Here is a 13,907-nt window from a genome sequence, read left to right on the forward strand (position 1 = left end):
GTTTTTTTTAAAGCCACATGACCACTCGCCACAAAGGTGGTGGTAGGTAGTCTCTCCGGAAAGGAAAGGTAGTGCCAATAGAGGTGGCTTAAATGGTGGATATGTTTAAATGGGAATGTGATAGGTACCTGGATGCACTGGAGATAAGGGGAAAATGGATATTGGCGGGACTTTGACGATAGCTTGTGTGTGGATGGGTGATGGATACTGGGGTTGGTTTGACACGGGCATGATGGGCCAAATGGCCTCTTCTTATGCCAAAGTTCCTTGTGTTTGTAAATAGGCAAATGGCAGGTTTGACTGCTTACCTTGCCAGTAGAAACTACCCGGTCCTCCGAGCACGACCCAACCATTCTGAAAACACACAAGATGACAACAAAGTTAAGAAAACATATTTAGGAAAACACATTTCTCTCTGCTAATTATCACATTTGTAAATGTGATAATTAGCAGAGAGAACTCCTCAACACCTTCATTAGTGATCAACATGCATGTGGATTACAAAAAGGAAAAGCACATGACAGCACAATGATAATGAAAGCCTGATATTTGACACAAACTTGGCCCACTTGACTCCTATATCCAATCTGCAAACACATGTGCATCATGTGATAGCTGCCTCTCTTTCTTGTTTTGTATGCAGCACAATGTGGTGGGGTAGCATCATTGGTTGAGGGTATGGCTGTTCCGCTGATGCTCAGACCTAGTGTTTGGTTTCGGTTCGGGCCCTCTGTATAGTAGGTTAGGGCAGTGATTTGGAATTTGACCAGAGTGCTGGTGAGGAAGGACACAGTGGGATCTTTAACATCCGCCAACTAATGCCGAACGACAGGACGTCCAGTTTAAGCACACACATTGATGAATCATCCTGCCCGTGCAACATCGGGATGATAGTTTATAGCTGGGCCGAGATTTGAACCCAGGATAGATGGCTTAGAGGTGAACGTGCGTACCTCTCGGCCATCCTGCCAGCTGGGATATCTGCTGAGATGGGAGTGTCGATCGAGCCAAAAACATTATTCTGCTCTGTTGAACCAATTAAGCTATCGTGCAAAAGCATTTTAAGATCACGCATTTTCAAATGAACTAGAAGCTGATTGTCATGACGTTGATACATTTCATAAACGACTTTGCCGTTAAAACGAAACAAAAATAATTCTCATGGTATTAATAAACCATTCATCATCTACTTTTGTGGAATCGCTCATTTGTTCATTTCACGTACCTCACCTGTGAGCTATCGAACCTGAGTTTGATTCCCAATCCGAGGAAATGACCGGATTGGTGCTTCGCAAGGAGGGCACCGTTATAAAGTGCTGTGTCCCTTGGATGGACGTTAAGCTGTGTGTTATGTTTGCGAGCATAAAGAGTGGACATTGAAGATGCCATGATTGATATCTTTCACTTGGTCGGTGAGCTATCGCCACGCTCAGGCCTAATTCCAAATTCCTCACAAAATTATCTTCAGTAACACATCAGGCCTAGCCACCCGATTTGTGAAAGACTTATTTTTCTTTTTGTGTACAATGTCGAGGCTCGTATAAGAGGTAACACACAGAAATGCACAACAAGGAGAGTAGGAGAATAAAGGGGGGGGGGGTTGGGGAGGGCGAAACAGTGTGGAAGAGACATGAGGAGATCTGTGGAATGGAGAGGGATGGGGCGGTATACACAGGGTAAACGAGATGGACACTGCCGGGACTTTCAGGAAGGAGAGCAGGGAATTTGAAGGAGGTGGGTTTGGGGTGGATTAATGGGGGTAGAAAAGATCGTGGTTTTTGGTGGGGGATGATAAGAGGTGATGGTGAACAGCTGTTTTGAAGACCTAGAGGGAAGAATGGGATTGAAGAGAGTGTGGAAGTTTGTTCCAAAGGTGGGAAAAAAAGAAGAATGAAAGTGAAGGTGAGCAGTGATTCATGATTTTGGTAGTTTTACCAGAAGGGGGTTGCTGGCGGACCTTGAGCGCCCTGCAGAAATATTTGTGGGGGGGTCATATCTCAGACATAGCAGAGGGGGCGAGACCGGAGAGGAGATGGTGGAAGACAGAAAGACCACCAACCTGACTGTGGTGAGAGAGGGAGAGGACCAAAGACTCAGTCTCATCGCGGGAGATGCCAATGATCCGAAATGCCTTGGTTTTCACAGTGTAAAGCTGAGAAAGGTGAGAGGCAGGAGCACCAGCCCAGAGGGGAAAGCAGTACTCCATCAGGCTGAAGATGAAAGCTTTGTATGTCGTTAGGACATCAGGTGTGCCAAGGAAGGACTTTGCAGGATGGAGGATTCCCAGTCGGCGACTGGCTTTGGAGGCCATCTTCGAAATGTGGCTTTCCCAAGAAAGATCATGACAGATAGTGAGACACAGAAGCTTGAATGAAAGGACTTCTTCCGGAGGATTGTTGAGAAAGTAGATGGGGGGGGGTCCAAACAGTCCTTTGGCAGAGGCATAGTGAGAGTGTGAGATTCGTCAGGATTGAAAAACATGTTCCACGTGTTGGACCAGTTTGTGATTTTATCCTGATCTGCAGAGTGAAGAGGGCCCATTGGACCCAACTTCCATCTTTGATGGAAGCCACAAGAAGGTAGGATTAATTGGAACCGTGAAAGACAGTAGTAGAGTACTAATAAAATTTGTTCATTTATTTGTTTCTTTTAATCACTCTGAAAGAGAAAGAATCTTCGGAAAAGTCTGGAAGCAAGTGGAGTTGGAGAGGGTCGGTGGTATCGGCAGGAGTGCACTTGTTCAATATATTGCATTTTATTTCCTCCTCCACCTCCATGAAAGTCGGGTGCTTTGATGGAGTGTAGAGATAAAATATATACGTTTTTAGAAGTTCTCGGAAAAAAAAAAAAGAAATTCTGCAAAGATAATAATTATCAGTGTCACGGAAAACAAAACGTTACAATATGCTCTTCGAGAGATGTGCTGAGGATTCGTTTTCATCGTGTTAATGGGGAAATGAGGTTTTGTGCTATAAACAAGAAGCTGATGACATAATGCTGAAAACAACATGAGTGGCTGATCATGAGTGTCTAAAGGTGTTCGCGCTTGCGTTAATGATGCGGCTTCCTTCCAATCAATTTATTGCATATGTACTACTATTTGCAAAGTCATGATGAACCACCAGCTTACCTTTCATTAAATGAAAGATTTACTCATTTCATTCCTGATTTCTTCGCTTACGAGGAAAAAATGAATGAAATTTAACCAGAAGCGAGTGAATCAGAAATTAATATAATGAAGGGGAAGTTTGTGCAATTTTCTTCTTTGTATATGTGTTAAGAAATGCTCAGCCAGATGTTAATTACTGACCGAGTGAAGAGGAAGCAGAGGGTCGGGCGGAGTGGGAGCAAGAGTGCGGGTGAGCTGGTGAGACAATTTAAAAAAAAAAAAGTAAAATCCTGATGCATTTTCATAGTTCTATTATGTACGAGTAAATCCCCCTCTGGTCGAACATATAGTGGAAAGTCAAGATGGAATATGGTCATACAAACAGTATAACCATGTCACACTTGGCTGACGTTTGCCAACCTCTTGCCATGCTTTATATAGAGCACCAGGTTTGTATACACATCAGGACTATTGATATTAACAGTTCCTGCACATGGTGTCATTGTGCATGTTTGTGGAATAACATGGCATGTGTGGTGGGCCTGCCAAAGAACCTTACCTGGGTGAGGTCCACGCTGAAACCTCCTTGACAGAAGCCTTGACCTTGTGGATCTCCACCACCTGGTGGAAAAAAACAGAAGATGTAAAATCATATTAAAATATCACCTTCATACTTCTTTTACATCACACAATATAATCTTGATCGAAAATACTTCATTTATTGATCCGCCAGCATTTGACTGACAATATTATTAGAAAAGTAATTCACAATTTTCTTGGGTTTAATCATCACTTCAAATGGTTTACGTAAGCAAATGTAACGAAACAATTTGGATTTTCTTTAAAATTATCATCATCACCTATGAAAATGATCACCGTGAAGATGGCAATGATGAAATGATAAAAAAAAAAGTGAAAAGTTCACTAACGATTCCGGCAAGGTGAATATTCTGCAATTCGAGAGAAGTTGTTGTAGGCAAGGTAGCAGGTTCCAACTGGATCCTTTTCCTCCACAGCTTTCAGAGTGCGCCAGTGGTACAGCGGTGCACAAGCCTAGCATGCACAATGCACTCGGATTAAAAGATAGCTTTCACAAATCCAACGGGAATAACAGAGCAACAGGAATTTTGAAGTGACTAAAGCCATGTGGAGCAGAAGAGCGAGAGCCCCTGTTTATGTATCAATGAATCATGAAAACTAGAAAGTAGAAATTTGATGCGAATGTGTCAATGGATGTGCATGCCTCCATCAACATTACATGTCAACCCAGAGAGAAAAAAAAGACAGATATAAAGTAGAAGAGAGACAACATCACATGCAGGGCCGCCGAGAGCCAGGATGGGGCCCCGGGGCAATACTAAGTGTTGGACCCCTTTTAAAAAAAAATTTTAACAACCAATACGGAGGTTTCTGTATTTTCATCATCAGAAACACATGCCGTGGTTTAAAGGAAATTGGAGTGTAATTCACTTATTTCTACAAGCAGATTAGTTTTACACACTTCATCCGGATGGGGCGTTCATTTACATCATCATTACCGTGATTGTCATGATGTAATTGTTCCCACAGTAGTTTATTTTATGAGGGAGGGTGTCACTGTCCATGCCAGGGAATCACCTGGGGTGGCTTGAAGGGAGATACAAAATAAAGTTGCCTCCGGTGTTTTATCGTCACAAACAATCATTATGTGAAACAAAAAAATTGAAGGAATAATTAGGGGCCCCTATTAGGTTTGGGCTCTGGGGTAGTTACCTCGCCTGTCATCCCCCCCCCTGCCCCCCCTTGGCATACCTGATCATATGCTTCTAACTCGAGTTATGGTCTCCAAAGTAATTTTCAATTTTTTTCAAATTTCTTTTTTTTCTCTCCATGTCTTTTGACCTGTTCAATCTAAAACTGAATCAGTTCCTTTTTGTATTACACTCCATAAGTGTGTCAAAAATGGTCAAAATTTCTTGAGTGGTTCATAAGATATTGCAGTAAAATAGATGACTAGTCCTTTGACCATTTGAACCCAAAATTTAATCAGTTCATCTTGTATTCAGTTCTTCTTCTTGTGTATGGCAGCTTGGTTGCCAGGTAGCTATCGCTGATGCTGTGCCCCCATACCAGTACACGGGTACTCATTTCACGGACCTCGGAAGGTTGACAGGCTGAGGCAACCCCACCTGGTGTTAATTCAGCGGAAAACAAACTCACACTCAGGACCCTATGATCCCAAGCCAACCACCTTAACCACAAACAGGCTTTATTCAGATCTGACCCAAGTTCATAGTTTTGCCAAGTTTGGTCAAAATCCCTTCAGTGGTCCACAAGTTCAAGCAGAAAAATAAAATCTGTTACTTTCAGCTAAAGGTTACATGGCTATTGACCCCTTGAATCCAAAATTGAATCAATTCATCTTTGCATCATGTTATACATTTGGACGGACAGACGCACGGATGGACGGACGAAGCAAAAACATAATGCCTCGGGCATATCTTCAGTGGCGGAGCCATAATTCTTTCTCCGATTGATTTATTCTTCTTTCCTATCCAGCACATGGCTGTAGGTCACATCATTTGCTGGGAGAGTAGCAGTGCTGCAGATGCAGTGCCCCCTATAGGTTAGAGGAAGAATTCAAAATTTGGCCATCGTGCCAGCGATAGCAGACCTACTCTTCATGAAGGACAACATTAAATCTTTAACGTCCAACAAACAATGCTGGCAGTTGGGACACCAAGTTTCACATTCATCCGAGGGATGGTACACACATTGATGAATCGCTTCCACTAATTTCCTTGTTATTATTTCCTGTTGAAGCACTGCTTGGCATGTACAGAGACATGACAGAAGTAAATAGACATGTTTAATTTATTAATTTTATCTGTATAAAGCAAGTTTTACTCAGTGATTTGTCTTAATATTGAACTCTTCATTTGCAGAAACAAGTTGTATGACAATTAACTATGCTTTGAACCCAGGGAGTACACAAACTTTCCGGTTTTCAAAGACGAATTGTTGTCCAATCGGAAGGTGGAGTCAGCAAGCGTCAGATAGCTCAGAATGTTGGGCATTCCGCTTTCAAAGGCCAATCGGGTCCGTAGCCTGATGGAGTACTGCTCTCCCCTCTGGGCTGGTGCTCCTGCCTCCCACCTTTCTCGGCTTCACGCTGTCGAAACCAGGGCATTTAAGATCATCGGCATCTCCCGCAATGAAGCTGAGTCTTTGGGCCTCTCACTCAATCACCGCAGGTTGGTCGGTGGTCTTTCTGTCTTCTACCGACTCCTCTCCAGCCTTGCCCCCCCTGCTCGCTCTGCGATTTGTCCCCACCACATTTCCAGAGGGCGCTCAAGGTCCGCCAACAACCCCCTTCTGGTAAAACTACCAAAATCACGAATCACTGCTCACCTTCACTCTTTCATTCCTCTTTTTTCCCACCTTTGGAATAAACTTCCTCACTCTATTCTTTCCCATTCTTCCCTCCAGGCTTTCAAAACAGCTGTTCACCACCACCTCTTATCTTCCCCCATCCAAATCCTCGATCTTTTCTACCCCCGATAATCCACCCAAGCCCACTTCCTTCATTTCTCCTGCTTTCCTTCCTGAAAGTCCTTGAAATGTCCATCTTCTCTTCGCCATGTTCCCCGTCCCATCCCCATCCCTCTCCCTTCCACAGTTCACCTAATGTGTCTGTTCCCCACTGTTTTGTCCCTTCCACTCCCGCCCCTCTTGTCTCATGCCTCCTTGCTGTGAGTTGTGTGTTAGCTCTCATACGAGCCTCGACCAAGGTATACAAAAAAAAAAAAAAAAGGCCAATCGCGTGATCGCGCAATTCACCAGCGAAGGCAAGGAATCCACAGCTTCCCGTTCTGGTCGACCTGGGCCCTCAGAAAGTTGTCTTCGAGCTATCAAGCGATCAGGTCAGGTCAGGTATGGGAGCATGTGCCAGAACAGTGCGTCCCTGCATCCACTTTCCGCCGGTACTCCAGGGGCCTCCGTCTGGCCTTCCTCCAGGCAGATGCCAGGCCCATCCCCATCTACTTGAGATGATGGTCAACCTGCCACAACCACGAGGAATGTGGTCGGCCCATTGACCTCCTCCACTCATGAGACTCCCTCGCTGAGAGAATCTGGTGAGCAGGATCAGCGTCAGGAAAACGAGCCACATGTCCATACAGCCGCAACTGACGCTCACAGACCATGCAGGTAACAAATCTCATCCGAGTCTCTCTCAGCAACCGCTCGTTGGACACAAAATTCGACCAGCGATAGCCAAGGACTCTCCGAAGAGACCTGGTACCAAAGGAATTAAGTCTCCGTCTCAGATCCTTGGTCAGAGTCCAAGTCTCGCATCCATAGAGCAAGACTGGAAGCACCAAGGACCTGAAGACTCAGACTTTCGTCCCCCCACACCGGTACCGGTAGCGCCACACCCCATGATCCAGTGAATCCATGACTCCCCAGGCCCGACCCAGACATCTATCGACCTCTGACTCACAGCCAGCAGAGACATGAATATCACTGCCAAGGTAAGTGAATCTCTCCACGACCTCAACATCCTCACCACAAACAGACACAGACAGGACAGCAGCATCCAAGATGTGATTGAAAGCCTGGATCTTAGTTTTGACTCAAGAAACCCGAAATCAAGGTCCGAAATCAAGGTCCGAGATCTTGACATTCCCAAACGATGCACCGCAGCTTGATCTTTCAGACATCCTCCCTATAATCCAGTCCATACAAGTGCTGAAAAGTGTGGGGGCCAGTACACACCCCTGATGAACTCCAGTAACAACTGGAAATAAGTCAGAGATGGTACCACCACACTTCACAGCACTCTCAGTACCAGAGTAGAGTTCAGACGTCAGATCGATCAGTTTTGGTGGCTGATCAGTACCCATTGAGTACTCTGTACCTATGAACTTTCATTCGTATCGGTTAACCCGTGAAGGAGCAAGGGGGGTTTGAATGGTCATTTTGCCCGAAAAATGCACTCATTGACCATTGAGAAATCCATATCAAGCAGTCCATTGAGAAAACTCCCTGTTGCAAGGCAGCAGATGTTGCAGAGAAGGTCCAGGTGAGCTCAAGAACTGCCGTGTGGTACCTTCATCAATTGGGCTACTATGGGAGAGCAGCTCGGAGAAAACCTCTTCTTCGACCAGCCAACATTCAAAGGAGAAAGAAGTGGGCTGGTGAGATGGACAAAGACGCTTGGAGTTTTGGCAAATTATAATTTTTTTTCAGATGAGTCCCGATTTACTCAATTTTCTGACAGTGGACGCGTTTGGCTCTGGAGACTTCCCAGTCAAGAGTTCTCTTTGAACCGATTACAGCCAACTGTCAAACACAGTGGTTTTTCAGTGATGGTGTGGGGGAGAAATCTGGAGCACTGGTTGGTCAGAGCTTGTGGAGTGTGTTGGCAACTTCATCTCTACTATATACATTTCCATCCTTGAGGATGGACTTCTCCCTGTCTTTTCCACTGGTCAGATGGTCAAAAAAAACACTCTGTTCATGGAAGATGGAGCTCCATGCCACACTGCAAAAAAGACCAAAAAATGGCAGGACATAAATGGGATCAAGCGACTTCCATCACCAAGTCAGTCTGTTGAGATGAATCCCATTGAACACCTCTGGGCCATATTGGATCGAGCTGTGTGGAAAAAGTCCAGGAAATCAGCATCACGGGCAGAATTGTTAACCTGTTTGCATGAAGCCTGGGCAGAAATCCCAAAAGAGAAAATTTCAGAACTCGTTAGATTTATGTCTGAAAGAGTAAAAGCATTGAAATCTGAAAATAGCAAATCTACCAAATACTAGCGCATGCATTAAAATGGATCAAATGTACTTCAAATGTTCAATAAATAAATTATTTTAAAATCATGGTGTCTATTTACTTCTGTCATCTGTGTATGCACAAAAAACCCCTGGTAATGAAGTCAATTGGGGTGGCCTGGACCATGTATCATATTTGCCAGATAAGGGTTGGAGCATGGAACGGCTTATCAAGCTTTTAAAGAAGCTGAAAATATTTGGAAATGTACCTGCGAGAAAGCGATGTGCCTCTGCGCAATGAAGGATTTGGAGAACTTTCTGATCAAATCGTCCAAAAAGTTGATAACTTGCAGCCCATACTGCAGAATCTCTTGACCATGTGGACCAGTGAAAATCCCAAAGGTTTGCAGACGGGTGTTCTTCCCAAACATTCGTGTTTCTTAACATCAATGCGAAGGTTATATCTGGGGCTTGTCGATGCACAGGTTCCAGGGTCACAAGAGGAATTATTCTAGATTTTTGCAAATATTGGTAAAAGTAGAAGCGCCCATTCTTATGCGTGTGCATGTGTGTGTGTGCATACATGTTATAACCATCGCTGTCGCTAGCTAATTGCAGGAAATGGCACAAGCGCGACTCCTCTCATCCACGAATATTTCTCGTATTTGCTATACTGTGTTTCTGCAAGTTTGATTTGCATTCAAACAACAAACAATGACCAACAGAAATCTTGAAATTGCCACTCTTTCGTCTGAATGCTGAAAATTTGTGTTGCAAAGACAATTTGAATCAAAGATTTTGTGGCAGGTTAAAAGTGCCCGGCGAGCAGAACTGAGTCAGTGGAAGCACACACACAGCGCATGCGCAAAACGCCTCATTTAGCATTCATAAGTCATTTCAAAAGTCGCGTATTGTCGAAGGGTAAGCACTTTCAAGGTATAAGTTATAAGGATGCTTTGGATCTCTATTATGCCGGCATCAGGATTGACACTTTATCATCAGCATCTGAATGACCCAAGTGGAAGGCCATTGTCAGGTCATGTTCAGAGATTTGAAGACAAGGATAACTCAGCTAATTCAAAAGTGAATGGCCAGAAATAGAGGACAATTGGACACCTCTGCCGGTCAATAATCAGATACATGATAACAGGTAACTCTTCAGCTTACAAGTATATCTGCTTTTAAGTATGAGGCATGCTTCCAGTTGCTTCACTGACGGGTTTAATCAAAACGTTTGTGTGTGTTGTCATGTGTGTGCTCCTTTCGTGTACTATATCACCCATCACTTTGCTGACAGGAATGCTGAGGGGGGGGGGCAGAGAAAGAAGGGGAGGGAGGAAGGGAAGGGGATGGGAGGGAGAGAGAGAGAGCACCTCCAGCCCGTGTACAGCCTGCAGGGTGGTTAAACTGCTTCAAAGTGCGATATAATTTGCACGTCAAGCTTGTAGGGGAGCGTACCTCCGTGGGCCATGACATGGCCAAGACATTCCCTGCAGAACTCGCGAGCCTCATTGAGGAGAAGGGTTACCTGCCGAAGCAGGTCTTTGACACTGGTGAGACCGGCTTGTTTTGGAAAAAGATGCTGATCAGAACATTCATCTCACAGCAAGAGAGCAAAGCAGCTGGCTTTAATGCCACAAAGGACCGGTATCCCTTCTCCTCTGCGCAAACGCCGAAGGGGACTTCATGGTGAAGCCCATGATGTTCTACCATTCCTTGAACCCACGTGCGCTGAAGAAGAAAAACAAGCAGGTCCTGCCCATGTACTGGAGGGCGAACAGGAAGGTGTGGATGACGTCTGAACTTTTTATGCACTGGTTCCATAACTGTTTCGTTCCTCAGGTTGAGAGGTACCTGGCCGGAAAGAACCTTTCGCTGAAGGTACTCCTGCTGCTTGACAATACTCCTGGCTATCCCAAGGACCTGAACAGCACTAACCCGAACGTTGAGGTCATGTTCCTATTGCCGAGCACCACCTCCCTCATCCAGCTGCTCAACCAGGGCAGCTCGACATTCGCGTGTTCACAAAATCAACTTTCAAGACTTATTACACCCGGCGCACCTCATCTTCATCATCATCTTCATCAATTTGTAAAATTACATGTGCTGTGTTTGTTTAATAAAAATTGAAACAGTACATGATGTTGTTGGTGTTGATTTTGTTCATTTCACGGTATGGTATGGTATGGTTAAGAGACTTTAAAATGCATTCTTCACTAAATTGAAAAAGGTACCCGGTGTTGTCATTTTTTTATTTGTTCGGCCAAGGTCACATTTCCCATGGCGCCGTGGGGTCTCCAAAATCTACGGCCATTAGCAATTATACGGCGGCCGTAGTATTTCCATGGTCACACAATGTAGCAGTCACATATGTTTTTATTTTTTGGATAGCCGCACGGCGTATTTATAAATTGTGGAGACCGAAAACGTGGGGTTGCCGTACGGTCTTTGATTTGATGTCACACGGTGACCTTAGGGCATTCCTGCGGCGGCCATAGAATTTTCAAGGCAGACGCCCGCAAGGCGACCGCAGGGGGGCCCTAAGGCGAACGTGCGGCCAGACAGACGGTAACTAATGGGTTAATTATTATTATTTTTTTACGAGTTTTTTTTTTCGGCTTGTCGAATTTCTACGGCGAACGTAGAAATGAAAAAAGTTATAACTCCGCGTTATAATTCCACAGCGACCTTACGGCCTGTAAAATATAGCCATACGGCGTAGGGCCACCCTGAGGCCACCTCAGAAACTCTGCGGCCGCCGCACGTTTCTGTCAATTCAGAGGGCGTACGGCCGCCGTATCCTCGCCGTAGAGCAAATGTGACTTAGGCCTTAGCATCTTTAATGAAACAGTAATCGTGCATTCGTGGTTGAAAACATATTACACAGTAAAATCTTTCCCCTTTGAACCAGGAATCATCGCAAACCAATAACATTATCCCCCTTGTCCCCATTGTACCAATTCCCTGACTTGGTGGTGTCGCCATTTGTGGCGTTTTTCATCAACCAGGAACCACTGCAAACCGATAACGTTATCCCCCTTGTCTCCATTGTAACAATGACAAAACACTCGCGGATTTTACCCCGACATTCACAGATTTTACCCCGACATTCACAGATTTTACCCCGACATTCACAGATTTTACCCCGACATTCACGGATTTTACCCCGACATTCACGGATTTTACCCCGACATTCACGGATTTTACCCCGACATTCACAGATTTTACCCCGACATTCACAGATTTTACCCCGACATTCACAGATTTTACCCCGACATTCACGGATTTTACCCCGACATTCATGGATTTTACCCCGACATTCACGGATTTTACCCCGACATTCACGGATTTTACCCCGACATTCACGGATTTTACCCCGACATTCACGGATTTTACCCCGACATTCACGGATTTTACCCCGACATTCACAGATTTTACGCCGGCATTCACGGATTTTTCACAGGTCGGGAAATCCCCAGAACCTATCCCCCCCATTTCCCATTGAAATAATGCCCTCACATTCACAGTTTCAACATTCACAGGGTCTTCCTGGAACGTATCCCCCGTGAATGTCGGCATCCTGGTGTATCTAAAAATGTTTGAGATTTTGCAATATTTTTGCTCTTGCATTTTCAAAGAGATATATTTTAAGACTTGGGATACCTTTTTACTTTATTTAAATGGTTGAACAATTTTTGTGCATTTTCTTACGGTGATAAAATGCAGTTATATAATGTTTGGACCAGGACAGTTTGTTGCAAGTATGTACTACTACGTTATGGCATAAAGGATGTGTCCGAACATCGACACGTGTGTGTGTGTGTGTGTGTGTGTGTGTGTGTGTGTGTGTGTGTGTGTGTGTGTGTGTGTGTGTGTGAGAGAGAGTGAGAGAGTGAGAGAGTGAGAGAGTGAGAGAGTGAGAGAGTGAGAGAGTGAGAGAGTGAGAGAGTGAGAGAGTGAGAGAGTGAGAGAGTGAGAGAGTGAGAGTGAGAGAGAGTGTGAGAGAGAGTGTGAGAGAGAGTGTGAGTGTGAGAGTGAGAGAGTGAGAGTGAGAGTGAGAGTGAGAGTGAGAGTGAGAGTGAGAGTGAGAGTGAGAGTGAGAGTGAGAGTGAGAGTGAGAGTGAGAGTGAGAGTCAGAGTGAGAGTGAGAGTGAGAGTGAGAGGGAGAGCGAGGTGAGGTGAGAGTGAGAGTGAGAGTGAGAGTGAGAGTGAGGTGAGAGTGAGAGTGAGAGTGAGAGTGAGGTGAGAGTGAGAGTGAGAGTGAGAGTGAGAGTGAGAGTGAGAGTGAGAGTGAGAGTGAGAGTGAGAGTGAGAGAGAGAGAGAGAGAGAGAGAGAGAGAGAGAGAGAGAGTGAGAGTGAGAGTGAGAGTGAGAGAGTGAGAGTGAGAGTGAGAGTGAGAGTGAGAGAGAGAGAGAGAGAGAGAGAGAGAGAGAGAGAGAGAGAGAGAGAGAGAGAGAGAGAGAGAGAGAGAGAGAGAGAGAGAGAGAGAGAGAGAGAGAGAGAGAGAGAGAGAGAGAGAGAGAGAGAGAGAGAGAGAGAGAGAGAGAGAGAGAGAGAGAGAGAGAGAGAGAGAGAGAGAGAGAGAGAGAGAGAGAGAGAGAGACCATTGGTGGGCTCAGTTTGCGATTTAGTGTCATTTCTGAGTCCGTACCAGACACACTCATTTGATTTTCTTCAATGGCTCTTTGCAATGCCAAAACAAAAGTGTAAATTCACTACAAAACTAAAGACAACAATTCTGTGTTTTTGAAGTGGTCAAGAAGATTGGGAAGTCGAGAGTTGGAATGTATGCCTCTGTGGAAAATAAAGTTGCTCTTGATTTACAATCACGTGTGGACTCAGACAAGCACAATATCTCCAGTAATAATTCAGTATTTCGAGGGGAAGAACGGCGGTTTGCAGTCAAAATTAATCAAGGTCGGGGACACACCCAATGAGACTGCTGATATGATTGCTCAAAACATAAAGGAAACTCTTGAAAAGAGTGTCATCGTTTTTGGAGTGTCCCTCTCCAGAGTGTCCTCTTTTTTGAAAGTA

The 13,907-nt window shown here is 44.8% G+C and overlaps 1 protein-coding gene across 1 annotated transcript in view; it reads right to left on the bottom strand.

Moving 5' to 3' along the window:
• LOC147024232 (integrin alpha-8-like) overlaps nt 1–13,907 on the bottom strand; it is an 84,892-nt gene that overhangs the window by 37,461 nt on the left and 33,524 nt on the right. The window contains exons 4-6 of the mRNA XM_085883937.1: nt 4,039–4,162; nt 3,669–3,730; nt 309–354 (exon numbers count right to left, since the gene is read on the bottom strand). Coding sequence (XP_085740063.1) covers nt 309–354; nt 3,669–3,730; nt 4,039–4,162 — 232 coding nt within the window. The remainder of the gene's footprint in view (nt 1–308; nt 355–3,668; nt 3,731–4,038; nt 4,163–13,907) is intronic.

Source organism: Eptatretus burgeri, chromosome 6 (genome assembly GCF_056783735.1).
Source record: "Eptatretus burgeri isolate ZD-2024b chromosome 6, Ebu_testis_v1, whole genome shotgun sequence".
Classification (NCBI taxonomy): domain Eukaryota; kingdom Metazoa; phylum Chordata; class Myxini; order Myxiniformes; family Myxinidae; genus Eptatretus; species Eptatretus burgeri.